The 16,074-nt window shown below is 33.2% G+C and overlaps 1 protein-coding gene across 18 annotated transcripts in view; it reads left to right on the top strand.

Moving 5' to 3' along the window:
• Window positions 1-16,074, top strand: part of LOC117230338 (serine/threonine-protein kinase mig-15) — an 86,306-nt gene that overhangs the window by 46,761 nt on the left and 23,471 nt on the right. For 14 of the 18 annotated variants that reach the window (XM_033487658.1, XM_033487664.1, XM_033487668.1 and 11 more), the window contains exons 4-12: window positions 4,157-4,201; window positions 4,300-4,582; window positions 4,713-4,924; window positions 5,035-5,263; window positions 5,345-5,605; window positions 5,721-5,902; window positions 11,110-11,130; window positions 13,840-14,019; window positions 15,431-15,534. In XM_033487658.1, the coding sequence (XP_033343549.1) occupies window positions 4,157-4,201; window positions 4,300-4,582; window positions 4,713-4,924; window positions 5,035-5,263; window positions 5,345-5,605; window positions 5,721-5,902; window positions 11,110-11,130; window positions 13,840-14,019; window positions 15,431-15,534 (1,517 nt within the window). The remainder of the gene's footprint in view (window positions 1-4,156; window positions 4,202-4,299; window positions 4,583-4,712; window positions 4,925-5,034; window positions 5,264-5,344; window positions 5,606-5,720; window positions 5,903-11,109; window positions 11,131-13,839; window positions 14,020-15,430; window positions 15,535-16,074) is intronic. The other 4 variants (XM_033487659.1, XM_033487665.1, XM_033487662.1 and 1 more) reach the window with 4 other exon arrangements.

The raw sequence follows: 16,074 nt of genomic DNA on the forward strand, positions 1-16,074 counted from the left end.
CAAATGCATTCTTTACAAATTTTCCGAGGAGAAGAATGCACGAATATTGCGAAACAGTTTGGAATAAAACTTCGTACAACAATAACAAGACGCATCTCTCAAATATTTTTGAGAAATTCAGCTCCAGGGCTAGCTTTGATCTCCACTTATCAAACTGTCTGAATATCTTAAAACAAGGAACATCCATTTCAATTTTAATCAGACAACCTAATTAGACAAGGGGAAGCGATTAAGAAACGTGCGGTTAAAATAAGGGATCGAGTGAGATAGTAGAAGTTATCGTTCAAATAAAAATTTATTCCAATAAACAACACTGACGTAACTTGAGCATTGATGGCGTGTTTAGATTTGTTACACTGTCTTATTGTCTCGTGTTTAGATCAGGCTGTACACGATTACTGTAGCTTATATGCTTTGATAATTACTGTTAATTCTCAAGTTAAGAAAGACTAGGCGCGTTAAAAAAAACACTGTTAAAGTTATGAATATAATAAATATAAACCAGGAGAGACTAATTTAAGAATAAAATGAAAGATATTAAAGTTATATTTTCGCCAGAAAAATAACATTTTTTTATAAGAAATTCGTTTTTAAAAGATATTTTTTAAATTGTAAGTATCTAGTTTAAATGATTGTATTAAACTGATGTCTGCTGTTTCTAGACTCGGGGGAAAGTATTTCTAAAAAATTGCATCATTGATTAGGTATATCTTACCAGACCATTTGTAAAACTCGGGCGCTATGGTATAATACAGAATGATTATGCTAGTAGGTCTTAAGGCTATTTTTATTTTTTTAAGCAATAGTAAGGTAATAATATAATAAAATAAGGTAATTTTTTTTTAGCAATTTTTAAAAAATTATGTTCTCGTTTAATTACAATACCATGAAGTTCATAATATAGATTGTTCAATTCGTATTGACTTTAACTATCGTTCCACGATGATAAAAATATCTATCCTCATTAAGTAGAATTCAGTAACCTTGAAATTCCAGGAAAAAAATTTTCCTCTGAAACTTTTGCTTATCATAAAAGATAAGCGAGATATTTAAAACGCCGAAGTTACGCGGGAAAAGTTGTACGTATAGTCAACCACATAAGTATCCATTAGGATGCTCATCAAATTTTCTTTCAAAAACATTTCTTTTTTTTACCGTAATTTCTAAAAATACGACACTTGGTGAGAAAATGATATCTGGGAAACTTCCAGAGTGATCGAGTAAAAGGAGCCTGTGCCGCATTTATTTAAAGTTTTGCAATTTTTGTAATTTCACGTTAATTCCGGATTACTCCTTAATTACTCTTGTCGTTTAATTCTAGAAACATGGTACGCAACGATTATAAAGAAAACTGTCAAGGCCGTAGCTGTAGATATCTATCTAAGAATTACGATGTAGGTTTGTGTACTGATAGATTTTTTAAAACTTATCATATATATTATGATCATTAAATGCGTTATACATGAAGTACATTTTATTGTTATCATTCGTGCGATAAGCGAATATCGTACCGAATACAACTTGTAATGCTCTGTCAAAACGCATTGTAGATAAAGTGTTAATTGAATTGTATTTGTATAAAGGAACTCTAACATCCTATCAATATCATGATTTGTTGAGTGAATTGTATCCACGATTGATAAAAAATATTTTAGATAGTATAAAGTAATATTTATTAAAGATAATTTAACACGTATTTTTGTTTAGGATAGTTAATTAATTTCTTAATAAATTGAATATCTAATAAATTAATCTAATTGTATAATCTAAATAAATTAATTAATTGATAAATTTAAAAAATAAATACAATTGCGTAACTATACATATGCTTAATCTTATTGATTATTAAATGTTTGCTTAGTATGGCTTCCGGCTTACATCATATTCACAATGTTTACTATATATGACACATCGGTCTTCTTCGGGTTTACGTAGTTGACAGTTTAGTCATCGAATAATATTAGGTTGTCCGAGAAGTTTCTTTCGTTTCATAAGGTGATAATAGATGAACAACAATTTCTGTTTTATATTATTTTATTGAATTAAGTATGATCCATTTCGTTCTGTTTCTATTATTATGTTCGTGCATAATTCAATAAACTAATAAAAAACAAAAAGCATTGTGCGTCTATAAAACGAAAGAAACATTTCGGACAACTTAATATCTCATGACTAACTCTTTCGCTACGAACAGCGCCTATAGACGCTCAGTCAGAGTATCTTTCTCCGAGCATCGTGCGATCCGCGCGACTGATCTGCCACTGTCACACCGACTGCTCAGAGAGCAATTCGCTTCTGAGCGCTGCGCAGCGAAAGGGCTAGACTGCAAGTTTTGATGCATTCATGCGAAATTTGAAAATGTAAAACTACAGAAATCATACGCATCATACGCAAAATATATAAAATATCCAAAGTACAGTGCTTTCGATAACGCTGTGCGAGTAAAATAATTTTACTATTTCAATCATATTCTGACAAATATAAATTTGCATAAAGATCTACAGTCCAGTGGTGACATTAGAATTTTTTTCTCTGTTTTTAAATAACTTTTAATTAATCAAATAAATCATCTAATGAAATGATACGATGATATAAACATTCAGCTAGTTCTTTAATGCGCTAAGACACATTTTAAAAATGTAACGCTATTTATTCGCTTCTACCTTTATTAAGAAATAAAGCAGCGAAATAAAAATAAGACAATATATTAGAAAAATTACGAACACCTGTTGTATCTATATAAAATCATAAAAATAATAAGTAACATAATATTATATCGATATAGTAACTATAAATAATATCATGTTATCTTCTTAGCGTTGAAAAAATTAATGGTTTGCAATCTCTAATATATACATAAATACATTCATGATAATTGTATTAATATGTAAGTATAAATAATTTTCTTACAGAATGCGTTTTTAGTTTCTTTGATAGGCTAGAAATACACAAAATTCGGTTAGTATATGTAGGCTTTCGTGATTGACGATGTGCGACTCCTACTTTAGTGTCACAATTAATTTCAATAATTTCCTGCAAACTATAGAACACTTTTTCCACATTATACTTAATTGCTTATAAAATTGTGACGCGATTTGAATATAATTTTTAATATTGAATTGAAATAACATTAAATGATAGAAACACGTTTCTCAATTAAACAATATAATTACAAGTAATACACGTATGTATTTTCAAACGAAATTTTCAAACGACGTCCTTCCCACGTATTTGCAAGCGAAGAATTACATTATATCTATTTTTGGAATACTTGTTTGGTCAGCATTCTATGTACTTTGTAAAATGTTCAATCAACAAATGAATATATTATTTTTATTTATACCGTTAAACTTACTTATCTTCCAGACAATAATCAATAGTATTCAACTTAGAGGTATTTCTCATAATATCTTGATAGCCATCAATGTTCCAACAAACAGTTCAGAGGATCTCGTTTTAGTCAGAAGATATTCGTTTATAACGTTCGTAACTTTCTTAACACTTTACCGACTGATAGCCGAATCGGCTTTTTGTCGCCGACGTTTACCGATCGATAGCCGAATCGGCTTTTTGTCGCCGACGCTTACCGACCGATAGCCGAATCGGCTTTTTGTTACCGACGCTTACCGACCGATAGCCTATTAATCAGCTTTTTGTCCTCGACAATCTTTTTCATTATTTGAGCAGTAATTTGTTATTACTAGTACTAAGGTACCTTGCTCAGTTGTGTCCGTTGCGTTGCTTTGTAAGCTCCCACAGTTTTATGCCAATTTGAAAAACTTACCGTTCGCGATGAACGAAAAGAATGGTATTGTAGAGTCTAAACCGAAACAGAGCCGGCGCCAGGGAGAATCTGCGCCTGAGCTGCCGGTCGGACGTGCGCATGCTGTTGAACCGCTAGCGGTCAGTAAAGTGTTAACATAAATATTGCCGAGCATAACAATATAAGTAGAAGTATTCTTATACTGTATCTTATATTATATTTGAAGAGTTTTTTCATATCGAAATAATTATTTAAAATGAGTCAACTATCAACTATCAAGTATCGAGAAGACGTCTCGAAGATATGTGATAACTATGGTTCTCAGATATCATGAAAATTAATTGCAAATTATACGTGTTACGAGTAAGTAATTTCCGTTATTATCTGTTTCAGGACGAAGAGGAAGAAATCAAATTAGAAATAAATGTATTAAAAAGGGTGAGTATACCACTGTCGTAAAGAATATGAATATTTCCTTGCAAAACGGATTCAAAGAGGACGAGATCACATTATTTGCCTTCTGTCGCGTGTTGCAGTATTCGAATCACAGAAATATAGCAACGTATTACGGTGCCTTCGTGAAGAAGTCATCACCTGGAAAGGATGATCAATTGTGGTTGGTTATGGAGTACTGTGGAGCTGGCTCCGTTACAGACCTTGTCAAGTCAACTAAAGGTCAGAGTTTAAAGGAGGAATGGATTGCTTATATATCACGGGAAATATTGAGAGGGCTTAGTTATCTTCACAGCAATAAGGTTATACACAGGGACATCAAAGGACAAAATGTTTTGTTAACCGATAATGCTGAAGTTAAGCTTGGTATGTTCCTCGACCATCTATATCTTAACTAAAGTATATAGTACTTGGACGATATTTCAACTCTATACAGCGTCGTTTGTTGCTAAATCGTTTGAATGATTAAGTAACCGTTTATCCCGTTATGCCGTAGTTGATTTTGGCGTTAGCGCACAATTAGATCGGACAATAGGTAGAAGAAATACATTTATTGGAACGCCATATTGGATGGCTCCAGAAGTAATAGCCTGTGATGAAAATCCTGATGCTACATACGATAACAGAAGCGATCTTTGGTCATTGGGAATTACTGCTTTAGAAATGGCCGAATCACAACCTCCGCTTTGTGATCTTCATCCGATGCGAGTAAGTATTTCTAACGGCTGTGAATCTCCTTCACTGTTCTTCTACATTACTACTCTGTTTTAAAAAGGGTGAAATTTAATTTTATTAATTATGCTTAATTCACACAAAAGGCTTTATTTCTGATCCCACGTAATCCACCACCAAGACTCAAATCGAAAAAGTGGGCGAAGAAATTCCACGGTTTTATTGAAACGGTTTTAGTAAAGGATTATCATCAACGGCCGTATACAGAGCAGCTCCTTAAGCATCCGTTTATTCGGGACCAACCAACCGAGAGACAAGTTAGAATACAACTTAAAGATCATATTGACCGCTGTAAAAAGCGTAAACAGGAGAAAGGTATGAAAGACACGCCGAAGCGATTCGTCAACGATAATTTGCTTAATCGCTCTAACCCGTTATCTGTAATTTGTCACACAGAAAGAGACGATTACCGATATAGCGGTAGTGAAAATGAAGAAGACGAACCGGCATTAGCTGGTGAAGCGTCATCCATTGTTCAAGCACCTGGTGGTGATACTTTGCGTAGAAATTTCCAACAAATTCAGGAAGGTAGGACTCTAACCCAAGAAGTAAATCCACAACCACCCGCTGCTAAAGAAAAACCGAGTAGCAGAACTCAAAGAGATATACCAGAACCAGGGCCACCTGCACGTCCTGCTATACCACACAGACTAATCGGTGCGTTTGATAGTACACCGCTAATTATCTTCTACGTTTTTATGTAAAATTTCTATCCATTGTCACACCGAATGAACTTTTTTAAATGTTACGTAATTACTTTTGCACTGTATAGTAGTTCCAGACCCCCAACCACCATCTCGGCCATTACCTCCAACACCCAGAGATGATCCACGGCAACCTCATAAGGTTTCAACACCGCCATCCAATCATCAACCTTTAATTGGCGGGGCTGGTAGTGGAGGTTCTGGTGGGCAAGCTGCATCGCAAAGAAACAGTCATGTGTTTAAGCCTATGGTAAGTCTTTTCAATTTTTTGTTTTCGCAATTATCTTTTCTTGTATCTTATAACTTCTCCTCCAACACTTATTTTATGTCAATAACAAAATAATAAATAAACTGAGTTATTTAACATTGGTATCTTATACGTCTGACCGATTATGTCAGGTTTATTTAGATTTAGATTCGAAGAGGAAAAGTATTGATAATAATATCGATCAGAGCACAGCTCACCGATTTCGATGATTTTCAAATGCGTTACCAACGTCGATATTCTGAGCAATTTCACTTGTACGTTATGCGTATAACCGCCGCCCAGTTGTAATTTCCGGAACGTTCATAAAGATATTTTGCTCTGATCGTTATAATTACTAAGATATTCATTATAAAAAGACGAATATCACGGCAAAGAGATTTTTCCACGCGATTAATATTTTCCAATATTTGCAAGATTTTTGGCGTTTCTTGTTTGATATATGTATATGTATATGTGTTAGTAATAATCCATAGTGAAAAGAATCTACATAGGCAGGTACATGGAAGTATCCAAACGCTTACCTTTGCAACTTTCGACAAGTCACATACATATGTGGGGCAGTCCTCCTTTGGCAACCGAAACAAACATGAACGTTGATATGCAAGTTATAAACAATTGAATTTCGGGTTAGAAATCTCTGTACACAGGCAATTCGCAACGTTAACACGCACGCGCGCACACACGCACGCACTTGTACTTATATTTTATAGAACAGAAATTTTTTAATGTACTGTCAACTTTCTTTTTGTTCAACGACGTTTTACAAGTTGTAACAGATTTTGCTATATTCGGCATTGTAAGTTAATACGACATATTATTTAAAATCGCAAATGAATCGTTTCTTGGAACTGAGATTAAATAGGAGATTTTCGATTAAACGCAGTGAACGTATTTTCCAAATTCATAGATTTCCTATCACTTCCGAGGTTTCTCCAAGGAAAACGATATCAACAATCATTGTGTATGACTCAATTTGAATTACATTGGAAATTGTGCAAGTTTCAATACCAACGAACTTTTATCTCTGTTTCACTTATGCTTAATGTTTCTTACTTTGAGAGCAACGAATCGAAACAACGGAAACATCATGTTCACACTTCAATCACGCATTCATACTGTATATGTATATTCACCAAAAATGTACTGTTATAATTGTCCTCTCCGTGACATAGATGACGTATAAATGTCCACATAGTACTGCAAGGATAAAAATCAGAATAAAATTATTTTATAAACATATGAACGCATGCTAGTACTAAATAATTTTAGTTTCAGTCGCAATTTATCAACCGAAGGAAAAATATCGTGTTATCATCGATGCGTTCGCGTTTTATGTTCGTGTTAAATATCGATATCTTACTGACAGTCCTTTCTTCCCCCTCGGATACTTGAATTTCTGGGACACTTATCTGGACGAGGCCGGGCCTTAAAAGTGAGAAATATGAGCTATGAGTAAGATAAAGAGAAATGTTCGTCAACTGATTCACTGATACTAGCATATACCTAAAATAAAATTATTTATCTTTTTCCTTTTTGATACACGTGCATGCTTGTATTTACCAGAAATTCTAGCAATAAATGTAAAAATTTCAGTATCGTTAGCTTCCATATCGTAAAAATGGAGAAAACAAATTTTTCGGATTTTCTTCTATATACGATCATTATTACTCGACATTTATCATGTATCACGTTACAGGAAAAACACAAATAACAAAAGTTATAATCAACAGCGATATAAATATATGTATGATTCAGCTATTTAGGTAGTGCTTTGCGAAAAGTTTTGTCAGTAGAGTATCAACATTTTTTTGCAATTAATAATTTCAATTAGGTGTAGTTTCTTTATAGTATTTTCGATCGAATAAAAGCTCGATCCTTAACATCTAAGATATTTTACGTCCTTAATACCTCGATATCATCGATGATATTTTATCGCAATAAAAATACAAAAAAAAAAAAAGAATAAATAAATAGAAAGCTTGATCGCAACCATGGTTTATAAACCATGCAACCATCTCACTTTGTCAATGCAGTTTCGATAACATTGCTTGTATACTCACAGTACATCATTAGGTACGTAATTTAAATCGTCTATATCTTTAAGCGTATCAAGTAATTACATCTGACATTCTATACATATCGTTAAGAATCTTTATCCTTATTTTATAAAAATTCAAAATTCAATTCGTTAAATTCAAAATTTTCTCTTATTGACATCAATTGAGTTTATTGCTCGTTATATCTGATGCGAAGATTCATCGTAAATATTGTTTATACGCATTCAAAAATACTTTCGTGACTCGCTATGGATCTGTGGTTATAATAAATTTACTCTAAACAAATGTAGATATGTAATGGTGAATTTTCCAATTTTACGGATATGATTTAGAATCTACGTACTTCTCTTGCATTTCCTTCTGTAGATGTGTCATTGTTTTAAATACTTTTGTCCGACGTACATGTTTGATTGCGTTAAAAGTTGCAAATGTAAGCTCGAATATTTTCATATGGCTTTGTGTCTGTTGACTGGATAATAAATTTGTTGCGTTCTAAACATGGAAACATTGTTTCCATAAAATAGATTACTTTTCAGAAAGATCGCTTGATCTGTTCAAAATTGTTTTATTTCAATAATACAACAATAAAAACATTGCTTTGTTTATCAGAGAAAAATACAGACGACCTTAAAACATTGGAAAATATGATCACGCGACAAAAATTTGTTTGTCATAATATTTTTTCTTTTATAGCAAATATCTTTTCCTTGGACATTTTCTGGTATCATTAAAACTGATGAAGAAATGCCAAGTTCTGACGTTAGATGACTCAGCATACACATGTTATATATAGATAGATATAGTCTACAAACTACTCCAATTTATAAAGATAGTAGAAAAGCACATGCTATTTTTATCCTACTTTGCTTTCTTGCTGCCTTTCATCAACTTAATGTATTTTGTGTATCATATATTTTGTTACGTATATATATACAGTTTGTTCAATTTAAATGGAAACGGTTAAATATCTCGCAGAGTGTGCAAGATACAGGAACGTACGTTCTAAACAACAGCTGTAAAATATCAGACGTTTAATCTTGCAAAGACCTCGAAAATTCTTGAGAATAGCATGATTAATATTTCAAATGGAAACCAGTATTCAAGCATATTTTCGAGATGGTAACGTTCAAAGGTAATACGTGGCTGATTATGTAATATCATTATAATATTAATAACACATACGTGATAATAAATCGGAAATAAAATATAAGAGTTTTTTAAAATAGGGCTTCATTTCTGAGAAAATAATCGTTCCAATTTCGAAAATCTGGTAGATATTCGTGTATTTAACTTCGATAAGTCAAAATCGATAATTCTGATTCGATTGATTCTTCATATTGATAACAAATCAGTAAGATGATAAGTAAGAACGAGATTAGGTATAACATGTATGCTCAGGAATAAATTTACGTACATGCAAGTGTTATTATTAGACTGCGGATGTTATGTGTTTATGAAAAATTTACAGAACATGTACACATATCGTAAAAAATATATGCTTAATATCCGAAATATAGCACACGTTATAATATCTAGTAGATGAAAAAAGTCTCTATTCAAGTTGACATTTTTTTAATTGCGATGATAAAGATATAAATTTGCATAAATACCCTCACTCTAATTATGATGTTTGAAAAGTCAAATCTCGTATAAGTAATACTTGAACTTCGAGAGATTAGAAATTACGTACATGCAACAGATATGCTCATATTTGAATTTTATTCGAATTCTGTATGAAAGTAAAAAGTTATCGCAAGCTTCTGTTAAATTATTTATGAAAGGGTATTTTGAACCTAATCGTCAAGTTTCGATTATATTTGGAACTATGTACTTATTTACTATTAGATTTGAGTTTACAAAAATGTATTCCTTTTCTCTCCGTTTTCTTTACCAAAGTAGTTACGAGATGCTTGAAACTTTCCAGGAAGGCTCGATTCTGTTTGCGATGATCTTAATACCACCTCTAATAATAAATAGTTAAATGTGTTGTAAATATAAACAGTTATGTGAAAACAGTTATATGCTAATCAACTCATTGCGCCGTAGTTTTTATTATTACGCGGCAGAATTACGTCCTGTTCGATAATATCCACATCTTATATACAATACTTTTCAAGACATAAGCTACGCCATCGTTCACAAGTATCTGGATGTTTTGGTCGATTTGTACTAACGGTACGTGAATTTTACCAAATTGTATAAATTAACGATGAATTAATAGTTAGAAGCAACACTAACTACCTTTTTATGGAGTCGTCAGAAATTTATATCGGGTATTAAAAAATAAAACGACGATTTATTTCACTGTATATACTAATATATACATTTTTATATATACATTAGGTGGTAATGACAAAATCCGCAATAACTTAATTGCCTACCCAGTATAACGTACTATTATACGTAACTAGAGTGATTACGAAGAATCAATTTATCGGAATTTGATGAAAGCTTGCTGTAGCTTATTGAAAGTAAGCAAGCGTCGGTATACTTTTGAGCGATAATGTACAAAGTCCGGACGAGCAACCTTGCGATCTACAATGTCAAGTAATATTAACGCCGACAGCGTACAACGTTTAAAAACTAATATCTTGGGAACAGTCTGTACAAAAGATACGGATGGTTATTATTTTGAAAATACTTGTGAAAGGTATGATAGTATGCAATAAAAGATATTGGTTTCTCTCGGAACATTTGATTATGATTTTCCTCAGAACTTTCATGGCCATCTATAACTATTGCCTGAAATACTCTTCCGCATCTTCCATATCATTTGAGATATTTAATTGGTTTCCATCTAAATCAGACTATATTGTATATATATATATATATATCTTTATATCTTTCTTTTGCTACATACTCATAAACAGATACATATTTTAATCAGTAGTACGTAGACTTTCCTTCTATTTTGCTATTAAGTCGTTGGCGTGCACGCAAATATAATTGCACAATTATTTCCTAGGGCGCGTATACTTGATTGCATTCATGAACGCGACACGTGCACACACATGTTACACGCCTATAAACGCGCACATAGATATATCCACATAAACACATGCGCGCGCTTCTTACACGCAGATTTGAAATTATTCGGTTTTTGTTTTTTTTCCATGTTCACACGTACCGTAGCTGCCTCCAAGGAAGCCAGAGGTAAGAACACGTACACTTATTTTCCTCTTTACATTCCCATTTTTACATTTATACATACAGTTACACGTATTCTTATCTCTACGCGTAACATTTTTAATTGTTTATACATGCAGTCTATAAAACAGGTTACACGCGCTATGACGCAGTCTTGGTATTACTATATAATTTGCTTGGTTTATTTTTATACATACGAAGTTTCAACAACACTTCTGAATTTTATCTTTAGCAAATGTGTACTATTTACCGCTATCGTGCTTAGTCCCCATTACTTAGACGATATAACGTTCTTGAATGCTTCAGACAAGCTCCCTGAATGTATGCTTTCACGGAGATCGATTACACACTGCTTAAACGCATTAAGTGCAATTCATGGTTGTGTTTGTAATTGTTGATATTTTAAGAAATATATCTTTAACATTTTTATCAACGTACGAGATATTTCATTAAACCGACATTAAAACTATATACAATTTGCTATTATTATGGACACATATCGGAACAAGAACTAACAATTACGATTGAGACTATCTTATCCCTGTTGGCATTCTTTCTTTTTCATATGTATATGTGTTGTGTTCCGGCGAAGAAAAACAAATTCAGAAGTAACATAATAATTATTTAATGTCACCATTTAATGTACTATTGTCATAATGTTAGTTATCAGGGAAACGAACAAGTTTATCATTGCCATTTTCGGTTTATGTTATAATTTAACTTAATCATGGTTTGATAATAATTGAACGCTGTTAAAGAAAGAAGTAACAAATTATCACAATTTTATTGTTTTTTATTCCTCGCGATAGATACGTTGCATTAATTATTTTTTCATTTGCGTTCTTTAAGTACGTTCTTAACATAATAGACCGATAAAAGTGTAAGATAAATTAGTATGATTTATAAACACTTTTGGAAAGTTTTCTCATATAGGTAACTATAAGTATTGAAGAAGATAATCAATGGGAGGTCAGATAAAGTTATCTGTAAAGTATGGTCATAAACTTCGATTATTTATACACAATTTTGCCACACGTAAACGATCTACTTATCTATTTTCCTTAATTTAGATTTGTAACAGACAAGACCAATAATATACATATTGTTGTTTGTAGCTGTGTTTCTTTTAAAGAGAATTTTACTAGAAAAAAGCGTTATCTATTTCTAATTGATTCCGTACTTATTTAAAAAAAGGGGAAAAAAATAGAACAAGGTTGAAATAGTACAGCTTTCGATGCAAGTCTAGAATTTTTTTCGATGAAGTATTCTCGTAATTGATTTTCTACCGATATCATATTTTTGCTCAAATTATCGTCTATTCATATTCGATTCACGAGGTACTATAGCTATAATGCAAATTATATTTTTTTTAGCGTGTTTGTGTCCTTTGATCGTCTACGCTACTGTGTTTAATTTAAAACAGTTTAATTTGTTTTACGTGTGCACAACAAAATGTGTAAAATGTAACTCGAATGTGAGTTAGGATTATCCATCATTGTATCAACGTATCATTTATAACATGGTTTTTTCTTTTTATTAAAAATAAGGGTCATATCAGTAGTTTCTTATACAGTATAATAATATAATCGTTTTCTAATTTTCATTAAAGATACCGGAGAAGGAACAATCCATTCATTTTCATGATCCACCAATGTATCTGTTCGATAATCGTTCACAATGACGAGTATCGCTATAATCACAGGCATTACGTATTAATCCATGATCCAGTAATTATTCGAGATCATTAGGAAATATTAGTATAAATATGTATATGTACTTTGAGATCATTGCATTATTGTTAATTGAATCTATCATTTTGATATAAAGGATAGTATCATATACAGGGTGGCTAATCGTAATCTATAAACGCAATTACCTATACACGATACGTTAAATGTTAACACTTTACCGACCGATAGCCTATTAATCGGCTTTTTGTCCTCGACAATCTTTCTCATTATTTGAGCAGTAATTTGTTATTTAGTACTATGGTACCTTGCTCAGTTGCGTCAGTTACATTGCTTTGTAAGCTTCCACAGTTTTATACCAATTTGAAAAACTTACCGTTCTCGATAAACGAAAATAATGGTATTGGGGAGTCTAAACAGAAACAGAACTGGCGCCAGGGAGAATCTGCGCTTGAGATGCCAGTTGGACGTGCGTATGCTGTTGAACCGCTAGCGGTCGGTAAAGTGTTAAGGAATATTTTATTAAGAAAAAAACATGGCGATTGTCATTATTCGAACTAGTTTCTTTCGTACATGTAGCGAAGTCGTTTATTAAAAATTCCTTGTACACAACGTACAATTTACTTTACGTAGCGTTTATCTGAATTTTCGCAAAGTAGCGTGTTTCAATTAATTCTCTTTCGAATTAGAATTAAACATAACATTACGAACCAGCAGATCTAGATTATATGGATAATAATTAATGACTAACTTTGGACCCGAATTATTGTTTCTTACCAATCATAAAAAAAAATCGGTAATCTATTCACGAATTTCATCGTCATCTCAAATCATTCAATTCGATTTATGACAAACAATTTGCACTGTACTACAGAGAGTGTAACAGTTTCACATAAGAGTAGCTTGCATCTTTTGTACCATTGTTAATTGCTTCGTCTGGCTGGTTGGTGGCGGCTTTTAAACAATTTTTGGAGGTGTCTCGGAACAGTGACTAACGGGGCTGTGCGTGTGTGTGTGTGGGTGGTAGGACTTGGACATGCTGGCCGCTCAACTCAACGAGCTTGGTGTGTCACAGGGCCCAGAGGCCCCGCCAAGGCCGAACAGGCAGCATAAGGCTGCGTCATCAACATCCAACTCCGGTCAGCCTGCAAGCAGCAATGATCAAAACAATAAACAAATGCCACAGTCTTCCAGTATACTCGATCAAGTAAGTATTACTGCGATATACACTATCCTGCGTAAGTATTAGGGTCCTTCTAGATTATTGCAAATATATAAAATACACTTTAACACGTTGACGCTGGCGTGCACCATCGGCGGGCCACACGCGTGTTTCCCGTGAGATGGTGTATCTCTATCTATCGATGACACTATCGATGGGTCACTCGAGTTTGTTCCGTGGGGCAGTGTGCATCGCGATGGATCACACATGTATTTCACAAAATAGGTAGTACAAAATAGGTTTATATTATTTTATCTCAACATTATAACACACTTGTGATTTTTGGAAGTAGCTAGCATACATACTGGCTTTTTGTCAGTCCATTTTAAAAATTTAACGTAACCTAACACTATTTTCGTCGTGCATGTTCCTCACGCGCGCTAACGTTCTCCGACGAACACGCATGACTATTTTTTTTCCTGTACGGAATTGAAAATTTTTTTGATTCGCGCTATGAACGTTTCTTATAGAAAAATGTTCACAGAATTGCGTGTGATGGTCAGAATTCGCGCCAGACCTCTACTTTTTGAGAAAAATCGAAAAGAGTACCAAATTAGAACCAAAGCTGGCCCCGTCAGTTTTACTTAATATTTATAGATATATGAAAATTGATATTGCCAAACTATCGTATATCAATGTATTAGTTGAAGTCCACGGAATTCATTGAATCCAACAGGAATCGTATAGTTTTTGTAATTTTACTATAAATTGAGCTCAAAGTTGAAAAATTGCGGTCGTGTCGAACAGTCTAATCTGACGCTGCGTTTCCCCACGAAACAGACCGTGCATTTGGGCACCACAGAGAAAGCCATGAATATCGGCGCCGGCGTCAACGTGTTAAATAACGCTGTGTAATCTAATTTTCACCTCTGATCTTATCTCACTTAGCTGTATACTCGGTTAGTAGGTACCGATGAAAATAATAGTTGACATCAGTAAGCATAAATAAAAAAGCAACATGCATGTTTAGTGACTTTAAGGCTAAGTATCTGTGTAATGTGAAGATCTTACGATAATTAGAACATACGTTTAAACTTTAAAGTTTCTACAGATTCCAGGAAGTGTCAGCTACTTATTAGAGACTAGCATGGAACTTGATTGGCACAAGTATATTCCTTGTTTCAGTTTCAATTTAGCAGAACATTTGATGCCAGTTACGACAAGAAGTAAAGAATTAACAGTGGAGAAACATTCTTCTATCAAGATATTGAGAGTATAGTGGAAACATCAATGTTTTGATTGGATTACACTAAGTGTTCAAATACATATTACTATAGCGTTATAAGGTTCTTCGAATGTTTCAGTTTCTTATTGGATTAGTATCGTAGCGCATCGCGTAATTCAAAATGCCGATTAAAACTTGCTTTGTTTTCAGACTATTTCTTTCGCTTTACAGGCTTTGTCCGTTGAAAGCGACAGCGACGACGATCTTGAAGATGCAGGGGGAAATAACGCAAGGAACGATGGCACATTACTTGCTAGCGACCCACCGAAACCTTTGTAAGTAGAGAAATTAATTTATCAATTTAACAGCGACAAAGGAGGAATTTACATTTACCCTTCAGTGATAGATGGTCGTCGCTATTTATAACAGAACACGATCTGTTTTCCCGTTCTTTACTTCATCCTGATACAGCGTATCTCGTATATTTCGAACTAAATTATTTCCACTGTTATACGAAGATTCAAATATTATAATTGAGAGATCGAAAGAAACTTTTAGTTGTTGAAAGTTCAAGATAATACATATTTGCTCCTGAAAATTTTGTGAAAATCCATGCAACGCGTTCGTGTAGTGCAAGTAAGAATATCAGCTTGATACTATATGATTTTACACAAATTTAAAAAATTGTTTATAAAGTTCTAATGCTTGAGATCATCTTGACTAATTTAATAGTAAAATGATTGCCCCTGGCATCACATCTGTTGCTGACTCAGCTCTTTGGATATCATATTGTAAACTGATCATAAATATTATCTAATCGAATATTATGAAATCTTGTACGATTACTCTTGTAACGATTATTCGTAGCAATAGAT

The sequence above is a fragment of the Bombus vosnesenskii genome, unplaced genomic scaffold (genome assembly GCF_011952255.1).
Source record: "Bombus vosnesenskii isolate JDL3184/JDL3185 unplaced genomic scaffold, Bvos_JDL3184-5_v1.1 scf7180000013266, whole genome shotgun sequence".
NCBI lineage: Eukaryota > Metazoa > Arthropoda > Insecta > Hymenoptera > Apidae > Bombus > Bombus vosnesenskii.